Below are 27,560 nucleotides of genomic sequence, written 5' to 3'. Positions count from 1 at the left end.
TTGTATCTATACCTGTGAAGTGTAATGGCAACTCCAAACTCGGGTCTCTTTTTGTGCAAGCACGCTACATGTCGGAGCACTGTCTACGAAGCTATCGGCTCTGACAAACAGAACATTTAAAGAAATTTGATTATTTTAATTAAAAAAAAAATATTTCATGAGTTATACAAGGGATATTTGTTAAATGAAAACAGAATAACATGTCTTGAAATTAGGATTCCCTTTCAAGGGAACTCCCGTTGCGTCGAGAAATGACGCTGTGGGAACGCTTTGCGTGATGACGTCTTGAAGCACATGTAAAATCAGTCCAATGGTGTGGCGGAACGTCAGAGGCGGGTGACGTCACGTACCAGGAAGCTATAAAAGCCGGCCCGAAACAGAAAACGAAAGCTTTCTGAGTCTTCAGTTGCGCTCTGTGTTGAAATCTGTCCTTGTTATTTGGTGTTGTCTGTCTCTATATATATATATTGATTCAGTTATGGCGAGCAAGCAGCAGTATCGAGTGTGTGTCCATCCCTGCCCGCGTTATTTAACGGGAGGTGACACACACACTCTTTGTGTTGTTTGTTTGGGAGAGGAGCATGCCCAGTCAGCACTCGAGGGTGGTGACTGTGAGCATTGCTGTGCGCTTCCATTGCGTACGCTCCGATCCCGTTTGGCTCGGTTCAATCCCGACCACGTTCCCCAGGGCTCGGGTCCCGCCGCGGCTGAGGCTCGGCGGCGATCTCAGACCTGGGGTTCGCAAATGGATCTGTCAGTGGATGTTGAGACGGGCTCTGCCTTATCTCAGCATCAATCTGACAGATCCAGTGCCTCTCATCAGGGTGCGGAAGCACGCGCTGCGGTTTCTTCCCCCCTGATAGAGGCACCAATGCTGCAATTGTCCAGCTCTGAGGAGTTGGATGTTGTGAGTGTTGAAGCTGAGTCTGAGGATTCGCCACCTCAGTCTCACGCGTTTGAGGAACTGCTTGATGTTATTACTAGAGCAGTTGACAGACTTTCCATTGAGTGGCCAGAGGATAGGCAGGACGTTCGCTCAAAAAGCAAGCTTGACGAACGCTTCCTGCCATCTCGTGCGCAGCCCCAGCGCAGGAGTCTTCCGTTTTTCCCCGATCTCCACACCGAGGTGTCGAGATCGTGGGAAAAACCAGTGTCGTACAGAGTATTTTCACCACACACATCCCACTACTCTTCCATTTATAAATATAAAGAGCATGGTTATGGGGAGATGCCGAAGGTGGAAGAGACGCTTGCGAGCTATCTCTCTCCAGCAACGGCATCTTCCCTGAAGACTCCTACACTTCCATCTAAGCCAGTAAAAATAACATCTTCCCTGGTTCATAAATCGTATGCAGCCGCTGGTCAGGCAGCAGCGTGTCTGCATACGATGTCTATTATGCAAGCCTATCAGGCTGAACTGCTGGGTGATTTAGAGGAGGGCGGGGGTATTGGTCCCGACACTGTGGCTGAACTACGCAGAGCCACAGATTTGTCTCTCAGGGCCACCAAGGAGACCGCCAGATCAATTGGGCGGTCTATGGCAGCCCTGGTGGCCACTGAGAGGCATCTGTGGCTCAATCTGAGCGACATTAAAGATAAAGAAAAAAATGTTCTCTTAGATGCTCCGGTCTCCACGGTTGGTCTATTTGGCGATGCAGTTAATAGTGCAGTAGCAAAATCACAGGAAGCTGCCAAACAAGCAGCTGCTCTCCAAAGACTTCTCCCCCGCCGTTCTTTCTATGAGGCTGCTGAGCGGGAGCAGCCTCACTCCTCTAAAAAGAGCGCTGAGCACCGTGCCACTCAGAAACAGAGCGTTTCCTCCCGTGCTCCCCCACAAAAACCTCGGGGACACGGAGGGCGCGCTCAAACCCAGCAGTCTTCGAGGGGTAGAACGGATCTGCGGACCGTTCTTACCGCCAAGAAGGCTGCTGGGAAAAAGTCCTGACGTCCGAGGACCCAGGACAAATGAGGGTAGTCCCCCCCGAAGCAGAGCGGTTAACACCTCATTTTACGGTGCCCGTCTCTCTTCGGTACCCTCAGGGGACCGTTCTGCCAACCCTGCCGCCTCCGGTGTTACAGGGCGCAGCGGTCTCCGGCGAGCACATATCTCAAGGTCCACCCGGAAACGTAGTGGCCTCGGGATGCCCGCCCCCTCTGAGGAGGGTGCTAGAGCAGTCTGTTCGGTCGTTCCCTGCCGGTTCGCCGTTACAGGGCGTCGAACAGGCTACTCAACAGCAACAAAATCCAGAAACCAGTCTCGAGAGGCTGGTACCTCTAGTAGAATCTTTGACAGCGTGGAAGCTACTGTCAAATGTTTCTCGTTGGGTCCTGCAGACCGTGGAAAAAGGGTATCAGATACAATTCAAGAAACGCCCACCTCGGTTTATGGGGGTCCTGCCCACAGTGGTGGGCCCCGAGCAGGTTCTGGTTATGGAACAGGAAGTAAACACTCTGTTAGAGAAAGGGGCCATAGAATATGTACCTCCCTCCAGCAGGGAAACCGGGTTTTACAGCCGGTACTTCATAGTTCCAAAAAAGGACGGGGGATTGCGTCCCATTTTAGATCTTCGAGTTCTGAACGAGTCAGTCATGCAGCTCAAGTTCAAAATGTTAACATTGAGGCAGATCGTGCCACAGATCAGGTCCGAGGACTGGTTTGTCACGATAGACCTCAAGGACGCATATTTCCATATATCCATCCGTCCGTGTCATTGGAAGTTCCTGAGGTTTGCTTTCGGGGGCAAAGCATACCAATATCGAGTTCTTCCATTCGGCCTAGCTTTATCACCCCGCACTTTCACCAAATGCATGGATGCAGCTCTGGCGCCACTGCGCCTCCAGGGTATTCGCATTATGAACTACATCGACGATTGGTTGATTTTAGCTCATTCGCATCAGATGGCGGTTCAACATCGAGATGTTGTTCTCGCCCACATGAAAGAGTTGGGGTTACGGCTGAACGCCAAGAAGAGTGTGCTTTCTCCACTACAGAGGACCACTTTTCTAGGCGTGGTTTGGGATTCTGTGTCGATGCAGGCGCGCCTGTCACCGCCACGGATAGATTCCATCCTTGCAGCTGTGAAAAGTGTAAAGCTAGGTCAGCTACTCACTGTCAAACAGTTCCAGAGACTGTTGGGTCTCATGGCAGCAGCTTCCAACGTGATACCTTTTGGACTGCTACACATGAGGCCCCTGCAGTGGTGGCTCAGGACCAGGGGGTTTTCCCCGAGGGGCAACCCATTTCGCACAATCAAGGTCACGCGGCGATGCCTACGTGCCTTGGTTATGTGGAAGAAGCCTTGGTTCCTGTCCCAGGGCCCAGTGTTGGGAGCTCCTTGTCGTCGCAAATTGCTAACGACGGATGCTTCCCTCACGGGCTGGGGAGCGATCCTGGAGGTGGAGCTGATATGGAGGGAGTTTGGCCAAGCACAAGTGGATCTGTTTGCGTCTCGAGAGACGTCTCACTGTCCACTTTGGTTCTCCCTCACGCATCCAGCTCCTCTGGGACTGGATGCTATGGTACAGACGTGGCCGAGGCTACGTCTGTACGCCTTTCCCCCAGTTGCTCTGCTCCCGGGAGTTCTGGAAAGAGTTCGCAGGGACCGGGTCCATCTACTTCTTATAGCCCCGCGCTGGCCGGGCAGAGTATGGTTTCCCGATCTTGTGTCCCTCCTCGACGGGCATCCTCTGGAGTTACCCGTCAGGAGGGACCTTCTGTCCCAGGCAGAGGGCTCGATATTTCACCCTCGGCCAGAACTGTGGAACCTGTGGGCTTGGCCTCTGAGGGGGCCCAGCTCATAGAGTCAGGTCTCTCAACCGAGGTTGTTGAGACCATTCTACAGTCCAGAGCTCCCTCCACGAGGAAACTTTATGCCCTGAAGTGGAGAGTTTTCACTTCCTGGTGTAGTGACCGTCGGTTGGACCCAGTCCACTGCCCAATTGGTACAGTGCTGGAGTTCCTGCAGGACCGGTTCACTGCAGGTCTGACCCCGTCCACTTTAAAGGTGTATGTGGCGGCCATAGGTGCTTACCACATTCCTTTGGGTGGAATGTCTGTGGGGAAAGACCCTCTGGTATCTCGTTTCCTTCGTGGCACTTGGAGGCTGAGGCCTGCAGTTCGCTCTAGGGTGCCACCTTGGGATTTGTCCTTTGTGCTACAAGGCTTATCCCAGGCCCCCTTTGAGCCCATTGAGGAGGTTCCTGAGAAGTTTCTTACTCTGAAAGCTCTTTTCCTTCTGGCTATTTCTTCTCTTAAGAGAATAGGGGATCTTCAAGCATTGTCGGTGGCTCCGTCATGCTTAGAGTTTGCTCCGGGTATGGTTAAAGCGTTCCTTCATCCGAGACCGGGTTATATCCCCAAGGTCCCCACTAATGTGGCTAGACCTATTGTTCTGCAGGCCTTCTGTCCTCCTCCCTTTCAAAATGCTGACCAGGAGGCTAATAATTTGCTTTGCCCTGTGCGGGCGTTAGACGCTTACGTCCACAGAGCTGCCCTGTGGCGTAAAAGTGATCAATTATTTGTGTGCTTTGGGTCCCCTAACAAAGGGGGCCCGGTGTCTAAGCAAAGGATGAGCAAGTGGGTGGTCGAGGCTATCTCACTTGCTTATGAGGCGGCTGGGCAGCCTTCTCCTTTGGCTGTCCGGTCGCACTCGACGAGGAGTATGGCGGCCTCTAAGGCCCTTATTTCAGGAGTTTCTTTACAGGACGTCTGTGATGCGGCAGGCTGGTCCTCACCGCACACTTTCGTCAGGTTTTACTCTCTGGATCTAGACTCTGCTCCAGGGTCTCATGTTTTGTCTTCCTAGTGCTGCTCTACGGATTTCACACAGGACAGACATTTGTAGCTATGGAGGCGTTGGTATAGACGTTCCCACAGCGTCATTTCTCGACGCAACGGGAGTTCCCTTGAAAGGGAACGCCTCGGTTACGACTGTAACCTCGGTTCCCTGAAGAGGGAACGAGCGTTGCGTCGCCCTGCCATATCTCCTTCATGCCTGTCAGCTCGACTTCAGACTTTTACGAAGCTTTCGTTTTCTGTTTCGGGCCGGCTTTTATAGCTTCCTGGTACGTGACGTCACCCGCCTCTGACGTTCCGCCACACCATTGGACTGATTTTACATGTGCTTCAAGACGTCATCACGCAAAGCGTTCCCACAGCGTCATTTCTCGACGCAACGCTCGTTCCCTCTTCAGGGAACCGAGGTTACAGTCGTAACCGAGGCGTTTTCCATCCTCATTTTCACTCTCTGTGGAAAACACTCAATTTCAAAGGGCAGATCTTGCAGAAACAGAAGTCACGAACTGCTGTGATTGGCTAAATTTCATTGCACCATATCCATGCCCTCTTTTACAGCATGTCATGTGTTTTGATACTCGAGATAGCAAGCGCTGTGATGGAGCGGTTTGAGCCCGAGTCAGATTTCGAGGAAGAAGAAATTGAAATTACAACACGAGAAACCCCTGACAGTAAACTAATGCCTTGTTGAATTGCTGACGACCTCCATGCACTCGTGCTACTTCTGACGAAGGACAAATTAATCTGAAACGTTTGCTTTGTCGTGTTCAGTGTAGACACGGTGAGATTAAAAATAAGTGTACTTACCAGCGTTGCCTCCGAGGACAAAATGCTTGCCACTGCCAGAGATGGGCAGAAATACACGAAAAATGTATAAAAATAAAAATACAAAATGCCTCAGTTGAAATGTATCAAAATAAAATATCAAATATAATTAAAATTTAAAATTATACAATTTATTTCAAATAATTTAAATACAAATACAATACTTAGACTTTTATTATTATTATTATTATTGTTATTAGATATTATTGTTATAAAAATGTAATGACAATTTTATAAATCATAAGTTCTGATATTTATATTTTATTTTTAAATAGAGGTATCTCTACTTTTGCATATACTTTTCATTAGATGCACTGAAATTGATAGTGATGTGTGGTGTTTTGTAATCTTGATTGTGTAAAAAACTTGTTGTTTTTAAACGTGCTATAGAAATAAATGTTGATTGAACAAATGAACAGGAACTAAACACACAAAGAAACTAAACAAAGCAGACTAAACTTGACAATAATGATGGATATTGTGAAGCATGCTATATATCATCATAGACGCATGATGCTAAGTATCAGCTACATAACCAAATGCATACAATGGTTTTAGATTGTGTCCATGGGTTTGCAGTGTGTGTGTGTGTGTGTGTGTGTGCAGGGCCGGAGTGCGGCCACTTTTCAGCCCGGGAGTTTCAGGCCCACCGGAATTCCAAATTAGCACTTTTTCCAAATTGGATAAATGAAACAGTTCAGCTCTTACTATTGTGTAATTCACTTAGACTTTATAAGAAGCAATTGTGACTTTATTTCACACAATTGTGACTTTATATCTCGCAATTCTGACTTTATATCTCGCAATTCTGACTTTATAACACGCAATTGCGACTTTATTTCAGGCAATTCTGACTCTATATCTCGCAATTCTGACTTTATAACACGCAATTGCGACTTTATATCACGCAATTCTGACTCTATATCTCGCAATTCTGACTTTATATCACGCAATTCTGACTCTATATCTCGCAATTCTGACTTTATATCACGCAATTCTGACTTTATATCTCGCAATTCTGACTTTATATCACGCAATTGCAACTTTAAATCTCGCAATTCGGACTTTATATCACGCAATTGCGACTTTATATCATGCAATTCTGACTCTATATCTCGCAATTCTGACTTTATAACACGCAATTGCAACTTTATTTCAGGCAATTCTGACTTTATATCTCGCAATTCTGACTTTATAACACGCAATTGCAACTTTATTTCAGACAATTCTGACTTTATATCACGCAATTCTGACTTTATATCTCGCAATTCTGACTTTATATCACGCAATTGCAACTTTAAATCTCGCAATTCAGACTTTATATCACGCAATTCTGACTCTATATCTCGCAATTCTGACTTTATATCACGCAATTGCAACTTTAAATCTCGCAATTCGGACTTTATATCACGCAATTCTGACTCTATATCTCGCAATTCTGACTTTATAACACGCAATTGCGACTTTATTTCAGGCAATTCTGACTCTATATCTCGCAATTCTGACTTTATAACACGCAATTGCGACTTTATATCTCGCAATTCTGACTTTATATCTCGCAATTCTGACTTTATAACACGCAATTGCGACTTTATTTCAGGCAATTCTGACTCTATATCTCGCAATTCTGACTTTATAACACGCAATTGCGACTTTATATCACGCAATTCTGACTCTATATCTCGCAATTCTGACTTTATATCACGCAATTCTGACTCTATATCTCGCAATTCTGACTTTATATCACGCAATTCTGACTTTATATCTCGCAATTCTGACTTTATATCACGCAATTGCAACTTTAAATCTCGCAATTCGGACTTTATATCACGCAATTCGGACTTTATATCACGCAATTCTGACTCTATATCTCGCAATTCTGACTTTATAACACGCAATTGCGACTTTATTTCAGGCAATTCTGACTCTATATCTCGCAATTCTGACTTTATAACACGCAATTGCGACTTTATATCTCGCAATTCTGACTTTATATCTCGCAATTCTGACTTTATAACACGCAATTGCGACTTTATTTCAGGCAATTCTGACTCTATATCTCGCAATTCTGACTTTATAACACGCAATTGCGACTTTATATCACGCAATTCTGACTCTATGGGCCCTATTTTAACGATCTGAAACGCAAGTGTCAAAGCGCAAAGCGCAAGTAACTTTGTGGGCGGGTCTCGGCGCTGTTGCTATTTTCCCGGCGGGATAAATGACTATTGCGCCAGGCGCAAATCTAAAATGGGTTGGTCTGAAGTAGCTTCATTATTCATAGGTGTGGTTTGGGCGTAACGTGAAATAAACCAATCAGAGCGTCATCTCACATTCCCTTTAAGAGCAAACGCGCTTTTTCCATAGCGGATTGCTATTGAAACGGCGGATTTGCCAGGCGCGCGCCAGGAGCGGTTCACAGCCAAGGAGAGCAACGCTCTCGTCACGGCCGTAAAAGAGAGAAGTTACATTGAAATGGAGAAACCCACCCAAATTAACTTCGGTTAAACAGGCGTATGATAATTTGGGTAAATGTGTAAGCTAGATGTATGCTTTTATAATAAATAGTCTATCTATCTATCTATCTATCTATCTATCTATCTATCTATCTATCTATCTATCTATCTATCTATCTATCTATCTATCTATCTATCTATCTATCTATCTATCGTAATAATGTATTCAAAAATGAAAACTGCTGCTTCTGTGTAGATGAGAGAATCAAAGTGTAGGCTATGTGCGTTGTGCACACGCTACATTGATTATGGCCAAGCATGCGCCCTTAAAATAGCATATGAATAACATGCGCAACGCGCCACTGACTTTAAACTATTTTTTCCTGGTTAGTGGCGCAATTGTTTTCTAAACCTGCAAAATAGCATGAATGAACGTTTGCGCCGGTACACGCCTCCTCTTTGCGCTGAACCGCCCCCGGGAGCGCAAGTGTATTTCCTAACTTACCGACGTGCTTCTGTGGAGGGAAAAGTCCGCTTTGCGCGGGTGCAAAATAGGAATGATACATGCGTCGGTGTACAAAGTCACTTGCGCTGGGTGCAAGATAGGGCCCTATATCTCGCAATTCTGACTTTATATCACGCAATTCTGACTCTATATCTCGCAATTCTGACTTTATATCACGCAATTCTGACTTTATATCTCGCAATTCTGACTTTATATCACGCAATTGCAACTTTAAATCTCGCAATTCGGACTTTATATCACGCAATTGCGACTTTATATCATGCAATTCTGACTCTATATCTCGCAATTCTGACTTTATAACACGCAATTGCAACTTTATTTCAGGCAATTCTGACTTTATATCTCGCAATTCTGACTTTATAACACGCAATTGCAACTTTATTTCAGGCAATTCTGACTTTATATCACGCAATTCTGACTTTATATCTCGCAATTCTGACTTTATATCACGCAATTGCAACTTTAAATCTCGCAATTCAGACTTTATATCACGCAATTCTGACTCTATATCTCGCAATTCTGACTTTATATCACGCAATTGCAACTTTAAATCTCGCAATTCGGACTTTATATCACGCAATTCTGACTCTATATCTCGCAATTCTGACTTTATAACACGCAATTGCGACTTTATATCACGCAATTCTGACTTTATATCTCGCAATTCTGACTTTATATCACGCAATTCTGACTTTATATCTCACAATTCTGACTTTATATCACGCAATTGCGACTTTAAATCTCGCAATTCTGACTTTATATCACGCAATTCTGACTTTATATCTCACAATTCTGACTTTATATCACGCAATTGCGACTTTAAATCTCGCAATTCTGACTTTATATCACGCAATTGCGACTTTATATCACGCAATTCTGACTCTATATCTCGCAATTCTGACTTTATAACACGCAATTGCGACTTTATTTCACGCAATTCTGACTTTATATCTCGCAATTCTGAGAAATAAAGTCAGAATTGCGAGATGTAAACTCGCAATTGTGAGATAAAAAGTCGCAATTATCTTTTAAAATGTTTTATTCTGTGGCGGAAACAAGCTTCCATACCTCCCGGCCTCTTCCTCCCATCCATCCTCCCTGACGCGTACCGTTACGGTAGGGCCGGCCCAGCTATCGGTAGACGCCGGCGGTGCCGCGGTAGCCTACCTGAGAAAACAGCCGTTTCTCAATACCAAGTACGCAAAGTTCGGACTTGAGTCCTTGGTAGTTCGGACTTGACAAATTCGACTCAGGAGAACGAACTCCCGAGGACGGGAGGACGCAAGTCTGATAATTCTGCAAATGGAACAGCGGCGTACTTGATAGCGTCACTCAGCTCGCTCTGGCTACTCCGGTTATCTCTTTATGTATATCTAGGCTACAAATAAAACAAAATATGTTAAACCACCACTCTGCCTCTTTTCATTTTCATTTAAAAAAATCTTAAACATAATGGCCACACAAATGTGGTTCAGGCAACGCAATTGATTATCTTCACTGCATATATTTATAACAACACGAAATATAAAACACAACCCTGACTCTTTTTGTTTTCATTTTAAAAATATGATAAATAAAAAATATTATAATATTGATCATTAAAACTAACATTTAGCAAAAAGAGACAGGGTTGTGTAATTTTATTTTATTATATATGTACACACAGTGAAGAGAATGTAGGCAACATGTATAATGAAATATTTTATGTTTTAAATATATAAAATAAAATGACATAACATTTTTTGTTAAATGTCAGTTTTAATGATCAATAATAGCCATTATAAAAGTATAAGTAGCCTAAAAGGTATAAGAAGCTATACAATAATAAAGCAAACGATTCAGTCAAACATAAGTCAGCTCTCTAGACTACAACGTTAAAGTTAAATAGACTAAATAAAGCTATGAAACTTCACTTTGCCCTCAGCTTAACGAGTTGCCAGGGAACAAATTATAGATTAATGAGACAAATAAAATAAATAAATAAATAAATAAATCGCCCGTTAGATAGACACAAGACGATTTATATCTCATGTTAAACCACTAGTCTAGAGACAGCCGAGCCAGCGGCAAACGTCAGCAGCACTAACCGAGGAAAGGCTGTTCTCGGCGGGGTACGAGCGCTGAGCGTCCGATTGCCTGGTTCTCACAACTCCGAAAACGTCAGATCAAATTTTTAAATAGGCGCTATCTTTATAAATAAACCAAAGATTTGAGCTTTAAACAACTACATTCTCGCCTGAAATACTCTTAAAACTACATTTCGTTACACAATTACAGCAGTATTTTTAAATTACGCGGGGTTTCTCCTCTGCTATTGACGCTTGCTGGTTGGTGTGAGATGCATTCTGGGATACCTGGCTGTCTCAAGTCCGCACAAGTCACCTCTCGATGCATCCTCGGTAAAAGGGGCGGATCAAGAACACATCCGGGGATTTGAACTGGACTTGGCTAGATGTGAACTTTGAATTGGAACAGTACTTGGGCAGCGACTGATGACGTTTCACAAGTCCACAAGAACACAAGTACAGACGCATATTGAGAAACGGCTAACGTTTTGGAAAAGACGAGCTATGGACACAACCAACTCTATAGGAGGGGAGGGGAGAACTCCCTCACATGGTACAACCCATGCAGAGGCTGCGCGCTGCAGTGTCAGAATGCGGAACGTGTAATGTAACTAATGGCGCTTTCTTAACGTGACAAATGTGAAAAAATAAATAAATAATATTTCCTCGACCGGCCCAAAAGTGAAGCGGCCCACCGGGAATTCTCCCGATTCTCCCGATTACCCACCCCGGGCCTGTGTGTGTGTGTGTGTGTGTGTGTGTTCACTACTTACTGCTCCTAATATATGTGCACTAACTTGGATGGTTTAATGCAGAGGACAAATTTCGAGTATGGTTGCCATACTTGGCCTTCACGTCATGTCACTGTCACTGCCAAAAGTGGCAATCGGAAGAGATCATCACATATTAAATGTACATTGTTTAAAACCAAATTCTTGTTGTTTCAACACAGCAGACAATTTAGAATTATTAATGGTAATACACTGAGGTCAGAAGTCACTGCAGGAAAGATGAGCTACTGAATAAGAATATTTTTTTATATATCCTGAATTGCCCCCTTAAAGAACAAGGGCATTACAACAATGATTACAAGAGAACAGAAACATGAAATTTGCTTTCAGTAAAATATGAACATGCTTTTAAATGCTAATGCAGTACGCTCATGTTGCACTGCATTGTATCAGCAATATACAAATTTATACAATTTTTTAAATGTTTACAAATGTGAATGTCAAAAACCATCTACAATAAGTTTTAAAAAGGACTGCATGCCATAATATTGTGATTGTAACACTGCAATCTTTCTTATTGATCAGTATTTCTGTATTGTTTTCCAATAAAACATGTCTAAACATCTTATAACAAGATGTGTTTTCAGAATATTTCAAATAGTTTTTTCCCCCTGCTTGTTTTAAGTATAAATTTAACAAAATGTTGTGGTGTTTATAGTCAAGATAAAACATTTTGCCATTGGAGTAAGAAAAAAAAATTCAAGATAAATTCTCGTAATTATTGATTTACTGCACAAAAAAGACAGAAATACTGAATGTGAAAAAACAACACAAAGGTTGTACATCATGTAGAAAGTAAACAGAAAGTTTTACCCAAGGAGGTTCTGGCTGGCACTGCATCCTTGTTGATCCAGAATGAAACCCATGACAGGACAACGATCAAAGTACAGGGGATATACGTCTGGATGGTGAAATAACCCATTCTTCTGCTCAAGTCAAAGAAGACTGTCAGAACCACATAATCTCCTGGGGACAGAACAAAATGTCATATTATGAACAATATGCATCTTCTATACATATCTTCTCACTCATTATTAAAATTTTCTATAAAACCTCCCTTCAAAACTTACTTTAATTTTAAACCATCCTTTGTCTATAGATTACTGGGCATTCTATTAATCAACTTTTTAAAGTCAAATCACCTTTATTTCTATAGCACTCATGACAATACATATTGTTTCAAAACAGCTTCACAGTAATTGAACAGTACTAAACAACAGTGCTGATTCCCCATGTTCACAAGAAACAAAATCAGTCAAGTACGGCAAAATATTTGACTGGTAGAGGAACTGTTACAGCAATTCCAGACATCAGCTTTTCCAGCAAGAAGCATGGGTTATGAAAGCCATCAGGCAAAATGCTGTTTGGGCTGGAGAATCATAAACTGGATGTTAAAGGAAAATGTAAAGGTCAGTTAATCATACAGTATAAAGCTACAGAACAGGACATTTATGAAGTTGCAGGAATGTCTGTTAGATCTCCATGCAATAGACAACTTCACATTAATATGCAACACTCAGAAATACAACATAAGGACATTATAGCAAAAAAAAAAAAAAAATAATAAAAAAAAAAATAATTAAGGTATTCATAATATACGTTATAATACATTATATCTTTTCATAGATATTTGTAAGCAAAGTTAAAATGCCTTATAATATTTGCAGATTCCTTGTTACATCTGAAATGAGTTGTTTGTCATGTCGTTTTAATGCATTATACTTTCTAAAGTTGTTACCATGCATGAATAGATAAGTATTATAATGTATTTTATAACTGTGGTTATTATTCATGAGACCATATACAATGCATTATAAGGTGTATAACAAGGCATAATGAATGCATTAAAAATACTTTTATAACACATTATATATGAAGGCTTTCAGTAATGTGTTAACAAATTACAGGAACATTACACAATTAAGTAACGTAATTAGCATGATATTATACATGTACAGGGGATAGCATGATATTATACATACAACTCTAAAATCACTATGCAATAATGAGTGTGTGAAGTAAACGGGTGTAAACTCTTATTTGAGTTGAAAGAAACGAGCACAGCCTCTCTGCACATCTTTCAGAAATCAGAGCTTTGTCAAGAGTAATATCAACCAAGATAATAGGCTATATAATACACTACACATTTTCTACAATTTGACATGTCAACTTAAATGTTTTAAACCTTGTACAATATGATATGTAAACTATGAATGAAATGAGAAGTTGCCGCATTGCTGTCTCTGTGCATCGCTCAGAAATCAGAGCTTGCCAGGAGTAATATCAACTAATGCTGAATCATACACATATTCTATTTTATGTCTATTTAAACCTTGCACGATATGTTTCTCCGTCTCAGTCTTTCCCAGAGCTGACAAGCATTTAAGAATCTATCATAAATTGATAGATTTGCATTTACATGCATAGTACAAGCTGTTTAAACAATTTTCTTTCATCTTGCATGTTCTATAATCAGCTATTTTATATAGGGTACTTTTATTTAAGGTTGTGATTGTCCTGCCATAAAGCACCCCTGGAAAATAAAATAAAATAAATATTTCTTTCGAAAGAATAATTTAGTTACACAATGTAAATTTGTTAAATGAAACCTATGAGGGGAACAGAATTACTTTTAAAACTGGCTTTTCATTTGGTTTAACCCCTGCCCACTTGCGGTTTTATCAGAATAAAGATAAAGATGGAAATAATTTGCGATTGCAACAGATCCAGATCAATATATATATATATATATATATATATTAGGGGTGTAACGGTTCACAAAATTCACGGTTCGGTTCGATACGATACACTTGTGTCACGGTTCGGTACGGTTCGGTTCGGTACGTTTTCCATAGGCTACAGCAAAAATAAATAAATGCCAGAGAAATTTCGTTGAATTAATTTATTTTTAAATTTTTATTTAATGAAACTAACATCATAAAGAATGATTTTATTTTATTTTTTTGTTGCTTTTTTTACTGAGCAATAATGGAGCTATACTTGACTCTTCTTATGAGCATATAAAACAAAACAGCTCCTTGGACAAAATGAAATGTAATATTGTAGTAGTAGGCTAGTTATAAACAAAGGTTTATTTTAGTTCAGATTAACATTTGAAGGCAGCAATTGTATTCATAATGTCAAAATAAAACAGACGTAATGTTACTTGAAAGCATTATAGCCCACTATTCCTGACAAACTTCCATACCTTGCAGTTAGTGTTACTACAGCAAATCCATTCCACGGTGAATGTTGCTGATCTGTGGACACCGGCAAGTTCATTCATGGCACGATGTTTCTAACTAGTTTCCACGTCAGCGCTGTTTGATCCGTTAATAACAGAGAAATTTGCATGTTTCTCATTAGATATCGCAGCGATGTTATTAGTTCAGTGGCGAATTCAAAAAGCATTTGAAATTCAAATGCTTTCTTTACTGGTCTGGATCTCTTAGCGCTGTGTGGTGTTGCTTGATCAGGCTCGCTTATAGGGCTCGCGAGTCCCGCTTCACAGGTCAAAACTGATAAACGGTCCACACAAACACAATAAGAGTAGCTCAGTTTCGTATTACATTGCATTTGCCAGTTGATGTTGTGGTCGCGCCAGCCTCTATGAGCGCGCTTGCCACCCGCGACGCGTCTTCATTTGAAATAACGAAATTTTGGTCGGCAGAAAAAATGGTCAAACGAACCGTTCGGTACGTAATGCGTACCGAAAACCGAACCGAAAGCCTCGTACCGAACGGTTCGATACGAATACGCGTATCGTTACACCCCTAATATATATATATATAGACTGAGGCTGTTAATATTCATTTTGCATGTTTCGGGTAAGCAATTGATAACTGCATACACATTACCAAGATCACAAGATTTATGTACAGCATAAAAATGAAGAGATGTTAGAGTGTGATCCAAAACCTTCCAGCTACAGAAGCAAGGTTGAATGTGATAACAAAGAGTCGGCTAACCCCTTCTTTGCAGAACTTATCCAATACTACGAGGCTGAGTGGCCTGAGAAACATGTCCTTCCACCAGAGCTCAGGCCATACCGGCCTGACAGAGAGAATCTGCCCGTGACTGGAGAGCTACTCCTCAGGGCCAAAGACTTGTGATTCCCACTGCATGAGGCAAGAAATCCTCCACAGTATTCACAAAGGACACTAAAGTATTGTCAAGTGCAAAGCTTGAGCCCGTCAGTTTGTCTGGTGGCCAGGACTATCCGTGCGCATCAGTCACCTTGTGGAAAACTGCTGCTTCTTTTCACGGAACAGGGCAGAGCACAGAGAGGCCTTGTTGAGCACTCTAATGTTGGAGAGACCATGGCAACAAGTTGGCACAGGCGTATACTTCTGGAAGATGTGATTGAGATTCAGATCCTTGTTGTGGATTATTTTTCGTGTCCATTACAGATTTGCGCAAAACTTATGTGATATTTTCTAAATGATAAGAAACTATGCGAAATTCCATTAACCGATGTTATGTGACTAAAATGTCATTTTTTCCTCTTCCGATAAGTCATTCCAAAGATCATGGCAATGGATGTTGGTAGGTTTATGTATATCCCAGCCACCACACTAGCCATTATTTTTAATCGAAAGAGACAGAGGTGTGTTACCCAAGCATTAATGGCAAGGAAAGCCCCTTATACTTGGGAGTGCCATGTGTTTCTCCCTCATTTCTGCTTCAAGGTCTTGATAAATTGTGTCATTTCTTTGTTGTTTAGAATCCAGTATTCCCATAATGCTTTTGTCTTTTATGAATTTAATAAAGAACTCTGTCTCGTCTTCTGTCCTAACATACCGAGCCTTCTTTAAAGAATGATCAACTTTAACATACGCCGGTGACCTGTTAATGCGAACAAACTGTTTCCATTGCAGTTTTGCAAAATATTCCTTTTTCGAATTGCCTGAAAAAACACCTTATGCGAGCGTAAAAACATTTTTGCGATAATGGAAAAATGGCCAGTGGTAATGGAAATGCGGCCAGTGTCGACACATCCAACACAGTCATTGCAACCCTACAGGAGGCATTCAGCTGCCACGCAATTCCAGAGAATTCACTGGCACAAAAAATCCGATTTTTACTGATAGGAACATCTTTCACAGATAGGAATTTGTTGCACGTTTAAACACAAAAATCTGCACGAGATCCGACTTTTTTTCACATCTGTTCTGAGCCACTTCCAAATATGGTTTTAAATCAGATATATCTCTGATATCTGGACATCTGGTCTGCGTCTAAACACGTATATCCTAAAATTCACAGCTAAAGTGAATGTAAACAGGCCGGATAAAAAAAAAAATATATATATATATATATATATATATGATCAAAAGATCAGATCTGTGCATTAAGACTTGCAGTGTAAACGCAACCTATTATGTCTCAAAATGGACCAAAGTACAGTTGTATACTTTTAAAAAATGTTGTCAATGGGTTCACACACATTACCAGCAGCCCGAGGAGGAGGGGAGAAAAAAAACCCTGTGATGAAGTATCGTGCTACACCTCTGGAAAATGGGTACTCTCCAGCGTATGCACAATGATGCTACATCTTTCAACTTTTCTATTCCCTCGCTGGCCGAACATCAAAGGATTCAGAAAAGCGAGCAAAGGAGAAACAGCAGCGGCAGTACAATTTGCATGTCCCTTACCAACAGTGCAATCTGGTCAAAGCGTGTGGCTGAATGATAAGGAGCAGACTTTTGTCAAGCAAAAAGCCCCAGTTCTTACGTTATACACACTGCTGAGAGACTGGTCATGTGTACAGCTTACCTGTCTCAACTTCTGAAATCTGCTGTCACAACTGACACAGCAAAGGTGTTCTGTAAAGGGTATCATCAGTGTCTTGGACGGACATAACTGAATTTAACACTTGTTGTCCTTTATGTGTCCCTTAGAAGTTATCCTTTTCATAGCACCGCATTATTCTAAGAATTCAATAGCTAATCAGGGATGCAAAGGTCATATCATCCGGGGTGGAAAAGGTGACAAAGGTGACATGGTGGCCAGTTTCATGAGGCAATTACCAGTCAGTGAGTGACCCCTTAGAGTGGAGACAGACTCAGAAGCGTTGGACTTTGAATCGGTAGCTTCTTCTACTTGGCAGTGGTGGCAAGTACTAGGACCAATGCTTTTCACTCTGTACATTCTACCCTTGGGAGATTTCATTAGGAAGCATGGCATTAGTTTTCACTGTTATGCTGATGATACTCTATATTTCTTCACGCCCTGACGAAACTTACCAATTCACAAAATTAACGGAATGCATAGCTGATATAAAAAATTGGATGACTAGTAATTTCCTACTACTTAATTCTGAAAAAACAGAGATTCTAATTATTGGACAAAAAACGTCCTCACGTAATAACCTAGAATCCTGTCTAACACATGGCTGCTCTGTCAAGTCTTCGTCGTCGGTTAGGAACCTGGGTATGCTCTTAGATACCAGTCTTTCATTTGAAAGTCACGTGTCTAGTATCTGTAAAACCGCATTTTTCCATCTTAAAAATATATCTAAATTACGTCACATGCTCTCATTGACAAATGCGGAAACAATCAGTCCATGCTTTCATGACATCAAGGCTAGATTGTTGTAATGCTATTATGGGCGGTTGCCCTGCACGCTTAATAAACAAACTACAGCTGGTCCAAATGCAGCAGCTAGAGTTCTTACCAGAACCAGGAAGTATGACCATATTATCCCAGTTCTGTCAACACTGCACTGGCTCCCTATTAAACACTGTATACTTTTTAAAATATTGCTGATTACTTACAAAGCACTAAATGGTTTAGCTCCGCAGTACTTCAGCGAGCTCTTAACGCATTATAGTCCTTCACGTCTATTGCGATCTCAAAATTCCGGTTCGCGTGGCTACGTGGAAGCGATAAAAATTCTTTATTATAAATTTTAAGGCCAGACAAGTTGTATGTTGAGGGTTGATTTGTAGGGAAGGACTACACGCCTGTGCACATATATTCAAACGCGCATACCTATAGATTGAACTCGCAATACGCATGTTCACGCCATCGGCATTCTCACTGGTTCGCGTTTTTGAAGTTTGCGCAGAAAGAACTTAAGAGTTTTCTGTTAAACGGTGTCGTGTTAATAAGTTTATAACTAATTAACTTAAGTTAATAACTAATGATCATTGCGACGGAAGTGAATCAATCAAACTAACTTTAGCTGGACAATAACTTTATTCTAGAGCTACTGTAAAGCCAAAATAATCTCTGTTACTTTAATTTCCTATTATCAATGTAAAGCTGCTTTGGAACAATCTATATTGTTAAAAGCGCTATATAAATGAAGATGACTTGACTTGACTTCAACAGAGTGAGTTACAATAGATTTTGGAGAGTGACACAATGTTGTTATGGCTTCATACGGATTACTCTGGATGTAAAATAGCACAACGACTAGGAGTTTAAAGTGAGTTAAATTACAGTTCAAGAATACAAGTATGGTGCTAAAACATAAGTGTGTTGATATCCAAATGTTTATGGAGCTCACTGTACATAAACTATTACTACATGTATGAATGACTTGAAAGAAAACCTGTGTTAAATTGCATTTTGCAGAGTACAAACTGCATGTTTTAGATTCTTGGTTTTGAATTCTTCTGCTTCTCAAACCAGCTAGATTCCTCTTGAAGACAGCATATTGTCTGTGAAGTCAAGCTCTACCAGTGGTTTGGAATGCACATCTCTCAGATATTCAGCTTTGATTAAACATGCCATGAAGTGTGTAAACACTTCAAGTTGCCTTTCATGTAACTTGTGGACAAATGTCTGGCTACCCTGTGAGAAAAATAATATGTCTTAATCGTCTATATTGATATCCGATTTGCCTCTGATCTGCAGTACCCAATCTGAACCCACTTTATTTAAGAAAATATTGACCTGCAATCCAGTAGGGGGCGCACCACGACGCATGTGAGTTGTGTTGACTCAAGAACTTGTTCCGTGAACATGCTTTGGATAATATATATATATATATATATATATATATATATATATATATATATATATATATATATATATATATTAATATAGAGGTAAATTATGTGTGTTTTTTTTGGCCAAACAAAGCACTTGCTTTGCATTGCTCCCAATGGAGGAACTGAAAGCTCAGATTTCATAAAAAAAATCTTCATTTGTGTTCTGAAGATGAACGAAAGTCTTACGGTCTGTTCCTTTGCCTTTTTGATCTCAGACTCTCTGCAGTTTAAGATTTCTTTGTTTTGACAATGATCTTACACAGAGCTCCTTTAAAGACCTCCTCCCTTTGTTAAAAAGTTAGAGATGAGAGTGTGAGGTAACCTACTTGCTCTTCTGAGAAATCACTTCCTTCCTTATTTTCATCTGCTGATGGTATCATTAAAGGTACCTGCAACTGCAATGTTTCATACATACTGATCCTGTTCTTTCCGATGACAGGGCACTTTTCTGATGGACTGCTCCCAAATTGTACTTACCATATTCCGCAGTTTTCAGTTTGTATTCATTAAGACCTGCATAACTTGAAGCCCCTAAGCAACCTTTTTGAATGGCAAATTGCTGTACAAAAACACCCTAATTAAGCATACTCAGCAATGTCAAAGTCAAACACCAATGTCTGCGTTTACTAATAAGGCATCACAGACCATCAAAAATGCACTTTTTTCAATCATTTCAACATATTTTCAATTGTTTTAGTACAATGCACAAACTCACAAAGTATCCTTTTTACTACAGATAAGTGTTTTATCTATATTAATGCTTTATTCACAGTAATTGCCCTTCTATTACTGCAAAACTTTTCAGCTGCATTTCTTCTTATTTGGTTACATTTATTTTTCTATCATTTTATCCATCTGATCTTAATGTTTTATCCAGGTAGACCAATCTGCTTCGGGGAGGTCTACCTTCTTTCAGACTTCAGTTCCATGGCTGTTGTTTTCAAGTAATCCTGAATATTGATCAGCTGGTACTGGTGTGTTTCATTAGGTTTGGAGACAAACTCTGCTGGATGGTAATCTTTGTGGCCCTGTTTACACCTGGTATAAAGCGGACGAGGGAGACATACCCATTTGCACCTGGTGTTTTAATCCATCTCTTTTGTCAACTTTCAACCACTTCTATCCTGATTTCTTTGAGGGGTCTATGGGCGGCATTTTTCAGATCTTTCGATTTAATGGACAAAATAAGCTCACACAAATTACATATGAACATGACCGGAGACGACAGAAAAAGCAGAGCAGTAGTACAGAGAGCAGTAGCTTTCGTTTCTGCCGCAAGACCAGCTGAACGCTTATGAGTGTGTGTTAGAAATCAGGAATGGTGAGAGAACATTGTGTTTGGTACGTTTTTAATCTTCAAACCAAACTTGGTAGCCTGACGTCGTCATACTCAGATTCTAGTTAGAATGTGAGTCTGATACTGCTCCATTGAGCTTTGATTATGGGGCGTGTTTCAACCGAACCAGGAAGGAAAATGCCCCCGCACTCAATTGAATAGACCTATAACCAATCAGAGCAACGGAGTTAGTGACGTATGTTTTTCATTCATGTTTCCGATCGACAAATGTCTTGATCGTGGTTCTCTGTTCCTCTTTTAAAATGAATGCGCTGTCGATATCTTCTATAACAGACGCGATGGCGGAATCTACTAATAATGTTTTATAAACAAAGTTCGAGAGGAGCACGTTCAAATAATCAATCCAATCAACTTGTCATCAAACAATGACCGTCTGGTCTACACTATCAGCATGAGAGGAAGCATATATTTATTCACTTTGTCAACTCACCTAACATTCCTTGACAGTTTCCAGCATCCCTCCACTCACTCTCGGCTTGTTCTTCCACAGCCTGGAATACAGGGGGAGCACTTTGGGTTCGGGCCGAATACCGAGCCCGGAGCCTCTCCTCAAACAGCACGCCAAATATGCATTTATTCTATCTGACTTATTTGTAAGTGTGAACTCGTGAAATAACAATTCTCCAGCGGCAGTCATCTGTGTTGTAAACGAATTCAACCCAAGCGCTCATTGGTGACGTGGATGATTACGTTACGTTGCTCATCTGTCCATCATCGTATAAAGCCCGCCCTGACAATTTGATTGGTCCGAACAATTTTTGTTCGGGCATAATAGCTCCTCAACGGAACGAGTCCAGACCGAACTTCCCGACCTAAAAATTTTGTGGGCGGGGCTAAGTTCGGCTGGCATCCAGGCTACAAACTTGGGTCTTAATGCCGACAAAGTTTAAATCCCGTCTGGCTAGCGCACTTCACATTATGTTTACGAATTAGGTCAGTGGGCGGAGAGTAGACAGTCTTTTGTGGCTGTTCGAACAAATTCGACCACATGAGCGTTTACATTACGCAAGCAATCCTGTCGAATGCGTTTTCAACTACCTCTGAAAGTGTTCGAAAGTGGACAAGCTCAAAACTATTTAAGAACACGTTAAGAGAGAGAGAGAACAACTACATCTAAATTAAACAACTACAGCAGAATATCTAAGTGAAGTGAAAGACTGTAATTTAAGAAGAACAATGACAAAGTACAGACTAAGCAATCAAACTCTGACCATAAAGACGGCCAGATACCGAAAGAACTGGCTGCCCAAAGAGAGCCGGATCTGCTGTACTGTAGCCAAGGAGATGTAGAGCAATACTTCCTCACAAGCTGCCATGAGGAAATTCTATCCAAATTTGTAAATAATTTGCCTTTACTTTAGAAACTTTCACTCCATATTTATAGGTGGAAAAGAGATTACATAAATACACAATTAACTTGATGTAGCATAATTCATATTATACAACCAATTAACCAGCGAACACTCTTTTATTATCATCTGTCTTAATCATCTGTCAACTCTCAGAAAGTATATTTTTTGTGGCCACAGAAAAACGGGTACAGTACTACTTAGAGCATGTGGCTGTGAACACATCGCTAAAGGACTTTGTTTTGCAAGCAGTGACCATAGAATCAAAGTAATAGTAATAGTAATCAAATCACGAAAACACATAACTAGTCTAAACAAACACATACACACAATCACACATACATGAGTAAAATGGAAAATGAAAGTGAATGAATGAAACCAAAACAGAAACAGGGGGATGAAACTCAAGTTAACCAACTTAATAAAACCATCAGTTGTTTCCTGATATAAAACACCTTGGGCAACAATGGGTCTACAGCTTACACAAAACCTCTGTTTAATTAGTTAAATGTACAATACTTGCACAATGTCTTAGCCACTGAAGAGCATCCGGATATACAGTCTCAGAAGACAGTGTTGATGGTTCAGTAGTTTGATGGTGACAAACTTGATGAAAAATGACGAACTTCAGCAAGGTTAGTCTGACTCGTACTCGACTTGTAATTGGGAAAGTTGAACGCCTAAATAAAACTGTTCATCATATAAAGCAACCGTGTATCTTCAGAAAATTTGGACTAAACCACTTGATTCATATGGAAAACAAACGTTCCCTGGTGCTATTTTGCAGGTTTAGAAAACAATTCCGCCACTGACCAGGAAAAACCTAGTCTAAAGTAAGTGGCGCGTTGCGCATGTTATTCATATGCTATTTTAAGGGTGCATGCTTGGCCATAATCAATGCAGCGTGTGCACAACGCGCATACACTTTGCTTCTCTCATCTACACACAGACGCAGCAGTTCTCATTTTTAGAAAACCATACATTATTACAAGGAAAAATATAAACACACGAGGGAAATCATTGTTGTGTTCATGAAGATGTGAAAAAATAGGCATAAATCTAGCTTAGACATTTACCCAAATTTTTATACGCCTGTTTAACCAAAGTTAATTTGGGTGGGTTTCTCCATCCCCATACAATGTCACTTCTCTGTGTTTTACGGCCCTGACGAGAACGTTGGTCTCCTCGGCTGTGAACCGCTCCTGGCGTGCGCCTCGCAAATCCGCCGTTAGAATCGCAATCCGCCATGGAACAAGCGCACCTGCTCTTAAAGGGAATGTGAGATGTCACTCTGATTGGTTTATTTCACGTTACGCCCAAACCACACCTATGAATAATGAAGCTACTTCAGACCAACCCATTTTAGATTTGTGTCGGGCGCAAGAGTCATTTATCCCGCCGGTATAATAGCAACAGTGCCCAAGACCCGCCCAAGAAGAAGAAGAAGAAGAAGAAGAAGAAGAAGAATTGTTTTGCTGTGGCTACATTTCTGAGCGTATTTTCCTGTTTATCGTTTCCCCCATATGGCCCTGTATGGTAAACAGTCCAAGGTGTATGACCTGCTGTCTGCCTACTTACCTGTGCTTTGTCTTCATGAATTAAGTCTGTACTGTTTGCTGCCTGTCCTGATCTCCTGCCTGGTGATTACATCTCTGATCTGCCCGATACATCCCTGTTGCTGTTGACTGAACAATGCCTGTTTGTAACACGAATATCCCTTTTAATAAAGCTGCAAATGGATTCCAACTCTGCTGACTCATCGTTACAAATTGGACCTTCTCAGTTAATATTGGTCAACTTTACTCCAAATCTGCTTCCTTGAATTGTGATGTTCCGCAAGGTTCTTATTTTGGTTCAATTCTGTTTTCACTTTGTTACCTTTAGGTTCTATTTTTCAAATGCATGGAGTATCTTTTCACTGTTATGCTGACAACACTCAGGTGTACCTACCTCTACAAAAACAGGACAGGTGGTCAATTGAGTCATTACTAAACTGTTTACATGAAGTTAAATTACAGATTTAACTTAAGCAAAACTGAGATAATCTGGTTTGGGACCTCCGATTCCCAAAATCTTTCTGATATGGGAAATGTAGCTCCATTCTGTAAATCGGTGGTTCATCTTGGAGTACAGTTTGATGACTCCCACATCGCAACAGACATTTATCACATAGTTTAGCACTTGAATATAACTATTTATATAAATATACTTGGATTTATTATAGGCTACACATGCATACTTAATGAAAGTATGGTAATGCTTATTGTATTTAGTTAAAGAAGAATATTTCATACAGTACCTAAAACTTCTCTGATAAAAGCTACTGGAGGCAGTCTGGCAGAGGCAGTGTTATGCTCTAAGCAATGTTCTGATGTGAAACCTTGGGTCCTGGCATTCACGTGGATGTTAACTTTGACACTTACCACCCACCTTCGATCTTACTGAAACTGTGACTAATTATATTATATTTTGTGAAGACTTGGTAATTCAAAAGAAACCTTGTATAGTTTTTCCGAATAATAAGCCTTGGATCACTAAACATGTCAAAAACTCGATTAACCTAAGGAATATTTATTTTAAACAAGGCGATAGCATTCGGTACAAAGAGGCCAACAAACTAGTTAGAAATGAGGTGAAATTAGCAAAATTGCGGTATAAGGAAAAGATAGAAACTATGTTTACAAATGGGAAGTCTCATGGAGTGAAGTCTATAATTGGAATTAAACAGAAGAATAAATGTATTACTTTAGGAGGGAAATCTGATCATGAATTAGCTGATGATTTTAACTCATTTTATACACGTTTTGATAATCATGATCTTTTAAAAGAACTATCTGATTATTGTGGGAATTCAGTGATTCAAAATACTCCTGTTAAATTTCAAATTAATAAAGCTGATGTACTTAGTTGTTTTGGTCAGGTTAAGGTTGGGAAAAGTCCAGGCCCTGATCACATTGGTGGTAGGCTGTTGAGGAACTGTGCAGAGCAGCTTTCAGAGATTTATTCATTTATTTTCAATGAATCATTACAACTTTCTAAAGTCCCTCATCTATGGAAAGATGCCATTGTGGTGCCAATTGCGAAAAAAAGAAATTCTACTTCTCTTAAAGATTATAGGCCAGTTGCATTAACCTCTTTGGTTATGAAATCTTTTGAAAAAATAGTAAGGAAGGAGATTTTAGCCTCAACACAGTCAGCACTTGATCCTATGCAGTTTGCATATAGATCTGGTAGAGGAGTTGATGATGCCACTTGTACCCTACTAAATATGATTTTAAGACATTTGGAAGGCAAAAAAACTCATGTACGTTTGCTATTTATTGATTTTTCTTCTGCTTTTAATTGTGTTCAGCCTTTTATCTTGGCAAAGAAATTGATTGATAATTTTCATTTAGATTTAAACATTGTGTGTTGGTTGGTGGATTTTTTAACCAATAGATCCCAAAGAGTACGTGTCAATGGAGTCTTTTCGAATGTATTGTTGTCTTCCACAGGTACCCTACAGGGTTGCGTTTTGTCCCCTCTTTTGTTTTCTTTATATACTGATGATTGTCGTAGTATTTTTAATGGGAGACACATTGTTAAATTTGCGGATGACTCTGTGATTGTGTCTCTTCTTAATGAGTTTGTATCAGATTCTGGTCCAGTGACAGATCATTTTATCCAATGGTGTGATGCTTCATTTTTAAATATTAATGCTTCGAAAACAAAAGAGATGTTCATTGATTTCCGTAAGAAGAACTCTGTACCTGTGTTGCCTTCTGCCATAAAGGGACATCAGGTAGAAGTGGTTACACAGTATAAATATTTAGGGACTGTATTTGATGATAAACTACAATTTGAGGCAAACACTGATATCATTAGAGGAAAGGCTCTTCAGCGTATGTATTTTCTAAGGAAACTTCGAACTTTTAACATGGATGTTTCTTTTATGAAAATGTTTTATACCTGTTTTATCGAAGCTGTTTTAAGTTTTTCTATTATCTGTTGGTATGGTAATCTTAATGTCAAGAATAGGAGGAAGTTGACAAGCATAGTTACAATGTGCAGTAAGATAGTGGGGATCGAATTAAGGACAATCACACAAATTTATGAGCATAGGATGACTAGGAAGGGCCAGTTAGTCCTTTCTGATGTCACTCACCCGTTGTGTATTGAACTTCAACTACTTCCTTCAGGACGGAGATTTAAACTCCCCTTGTGTAAATCTAATAGATATAGAAATTCCTTTATATCTGCTGCAATTAGGTTTTTAAATGATTTATTGTAAATTGTGTGTTGTGTTGTTAAATGTGTTGTTATCTGTGTATGTGCATACTGCTGTCTACACAAAGAATTGCCTTTGAGGACAATAAAGTTTAATCAAATCAAATACCTAAAGATTGTTACAGACCATGTAACACCCATTCATGGCAATGGTGTTCCCTGATGGCAGTGGCTTCTTTCAGCAGGATAATGCACCCTTCCACACTGCAAAAACTGTTTAAGAATGGTTTGAGGAACATGACAAATAGTTCAAGGTGTTTCCTTGGCCTCCAAATTCTTCAGATTTCAATACGATTAAGCATCTATGGGACTGTGCTGGACCAACAAATTTGATCCATGGACCCAACCTTGCAACATGCAGGACAAAGCAATGTCTTGGTGCCATAGCATAGACCACAGGAGACCTTCAAAGGTCTTGTGGAGTTTATGCCTCAACGAGTTGTTTTGGCTGTACAATCTTAGGCAGGTGGTTTTAATGTTGTTTCTGATCAGTCTATTGAGTTAATTGGAATTAAATAACTTAATTGCAATAACTTACTGTAAGTGTAATGCACAGATGCACAAGGAAACTGCAGAACACGCATGAAACCTTGGGACACAAACTCTCTCGACAGATTTGCTTCACTTTTGTTGGGTTGCCTCATAGAAATACCTCTGATCATTTTAGGAGTTTGTCCATATTTAACCCAGTGGTTCTTTATGCCAACCAAAAATATGTGAGAAAGAATTGTGATACATTACAATTTGATTGGCACAACTGCATTTTCTGAAATATATGAATATAAAAGAATAATATAACAACAAAAATATAAACAAAATAATAAATCACAACCATAAACACAAGTTTGTTCTGTTTTGTGTATGCTGCAGTGAATTTTCAAGTAATCAAACATCTAATCAAGGTTATTTTGAAATAAAATATTTTAATAATTTCTTAAGCCCTAATCTGCATGTATAACCAACCACTCATCTTTCAAAGCGGCAGAGGGAGATGTTTTTTAACAAAAATTATTTCTTCCTGTTGCTGTTTTTGTCATATTGGCTTTTTCCAAAATAAATATAGATGATGGTATCAGCCCTCTGCTCAGATGATATGAATGTTTGACTGAAGTAGCTGTGTCATCTCCAT

General features: G+C 40.3%; 1 protein-coding gene across 3 annotated transcripts in view; it reads right to left on the bottom strand.

Annotated features, from left to right (window-relative positions):
* The window catches only part of gabrg2 (gamma-aminobutyric acid type A receptor subunit gamma2), a 110,030-nt gene that overhangs the window by 13,257 nt on the left and 69,213 nt on the right, over nucleotides 1-27,560 (bottom strand). For all 3 annotated transcript variants that reach the window (XM_082141343.1, XM_082141341.1, XM_082141342.1), the window contains exon 7: nucleotides 12,273-12,425. In XM_082141343.1, the coding sequence (XP_081997469.1) occupies nucleotides 12,273-12,425 (153 nt within the window). The remainder of the gene's footprint in view (nucleotides 1-12,272; nucleotides 12,426-27,560) is intronic.

This window comes from Leuciscus leuciscus (genome assembly GCF_965113295.1).
Source record: "Leuciscus leuciscus genome assembly, chromosome: 16".
NCBI classification, from domain to species: domain Eukaryota; kingdom Metazoa; phylum Chordata; class Actinopteri; order Cypriniformes; family Leuciscidae; genus Leuciscus; species Leuciscus leuciscus.
Note: the sequence above shows the minus strand (reverse complement) of the source record. Positions and strands in the feature narration are given on the sequence as shown.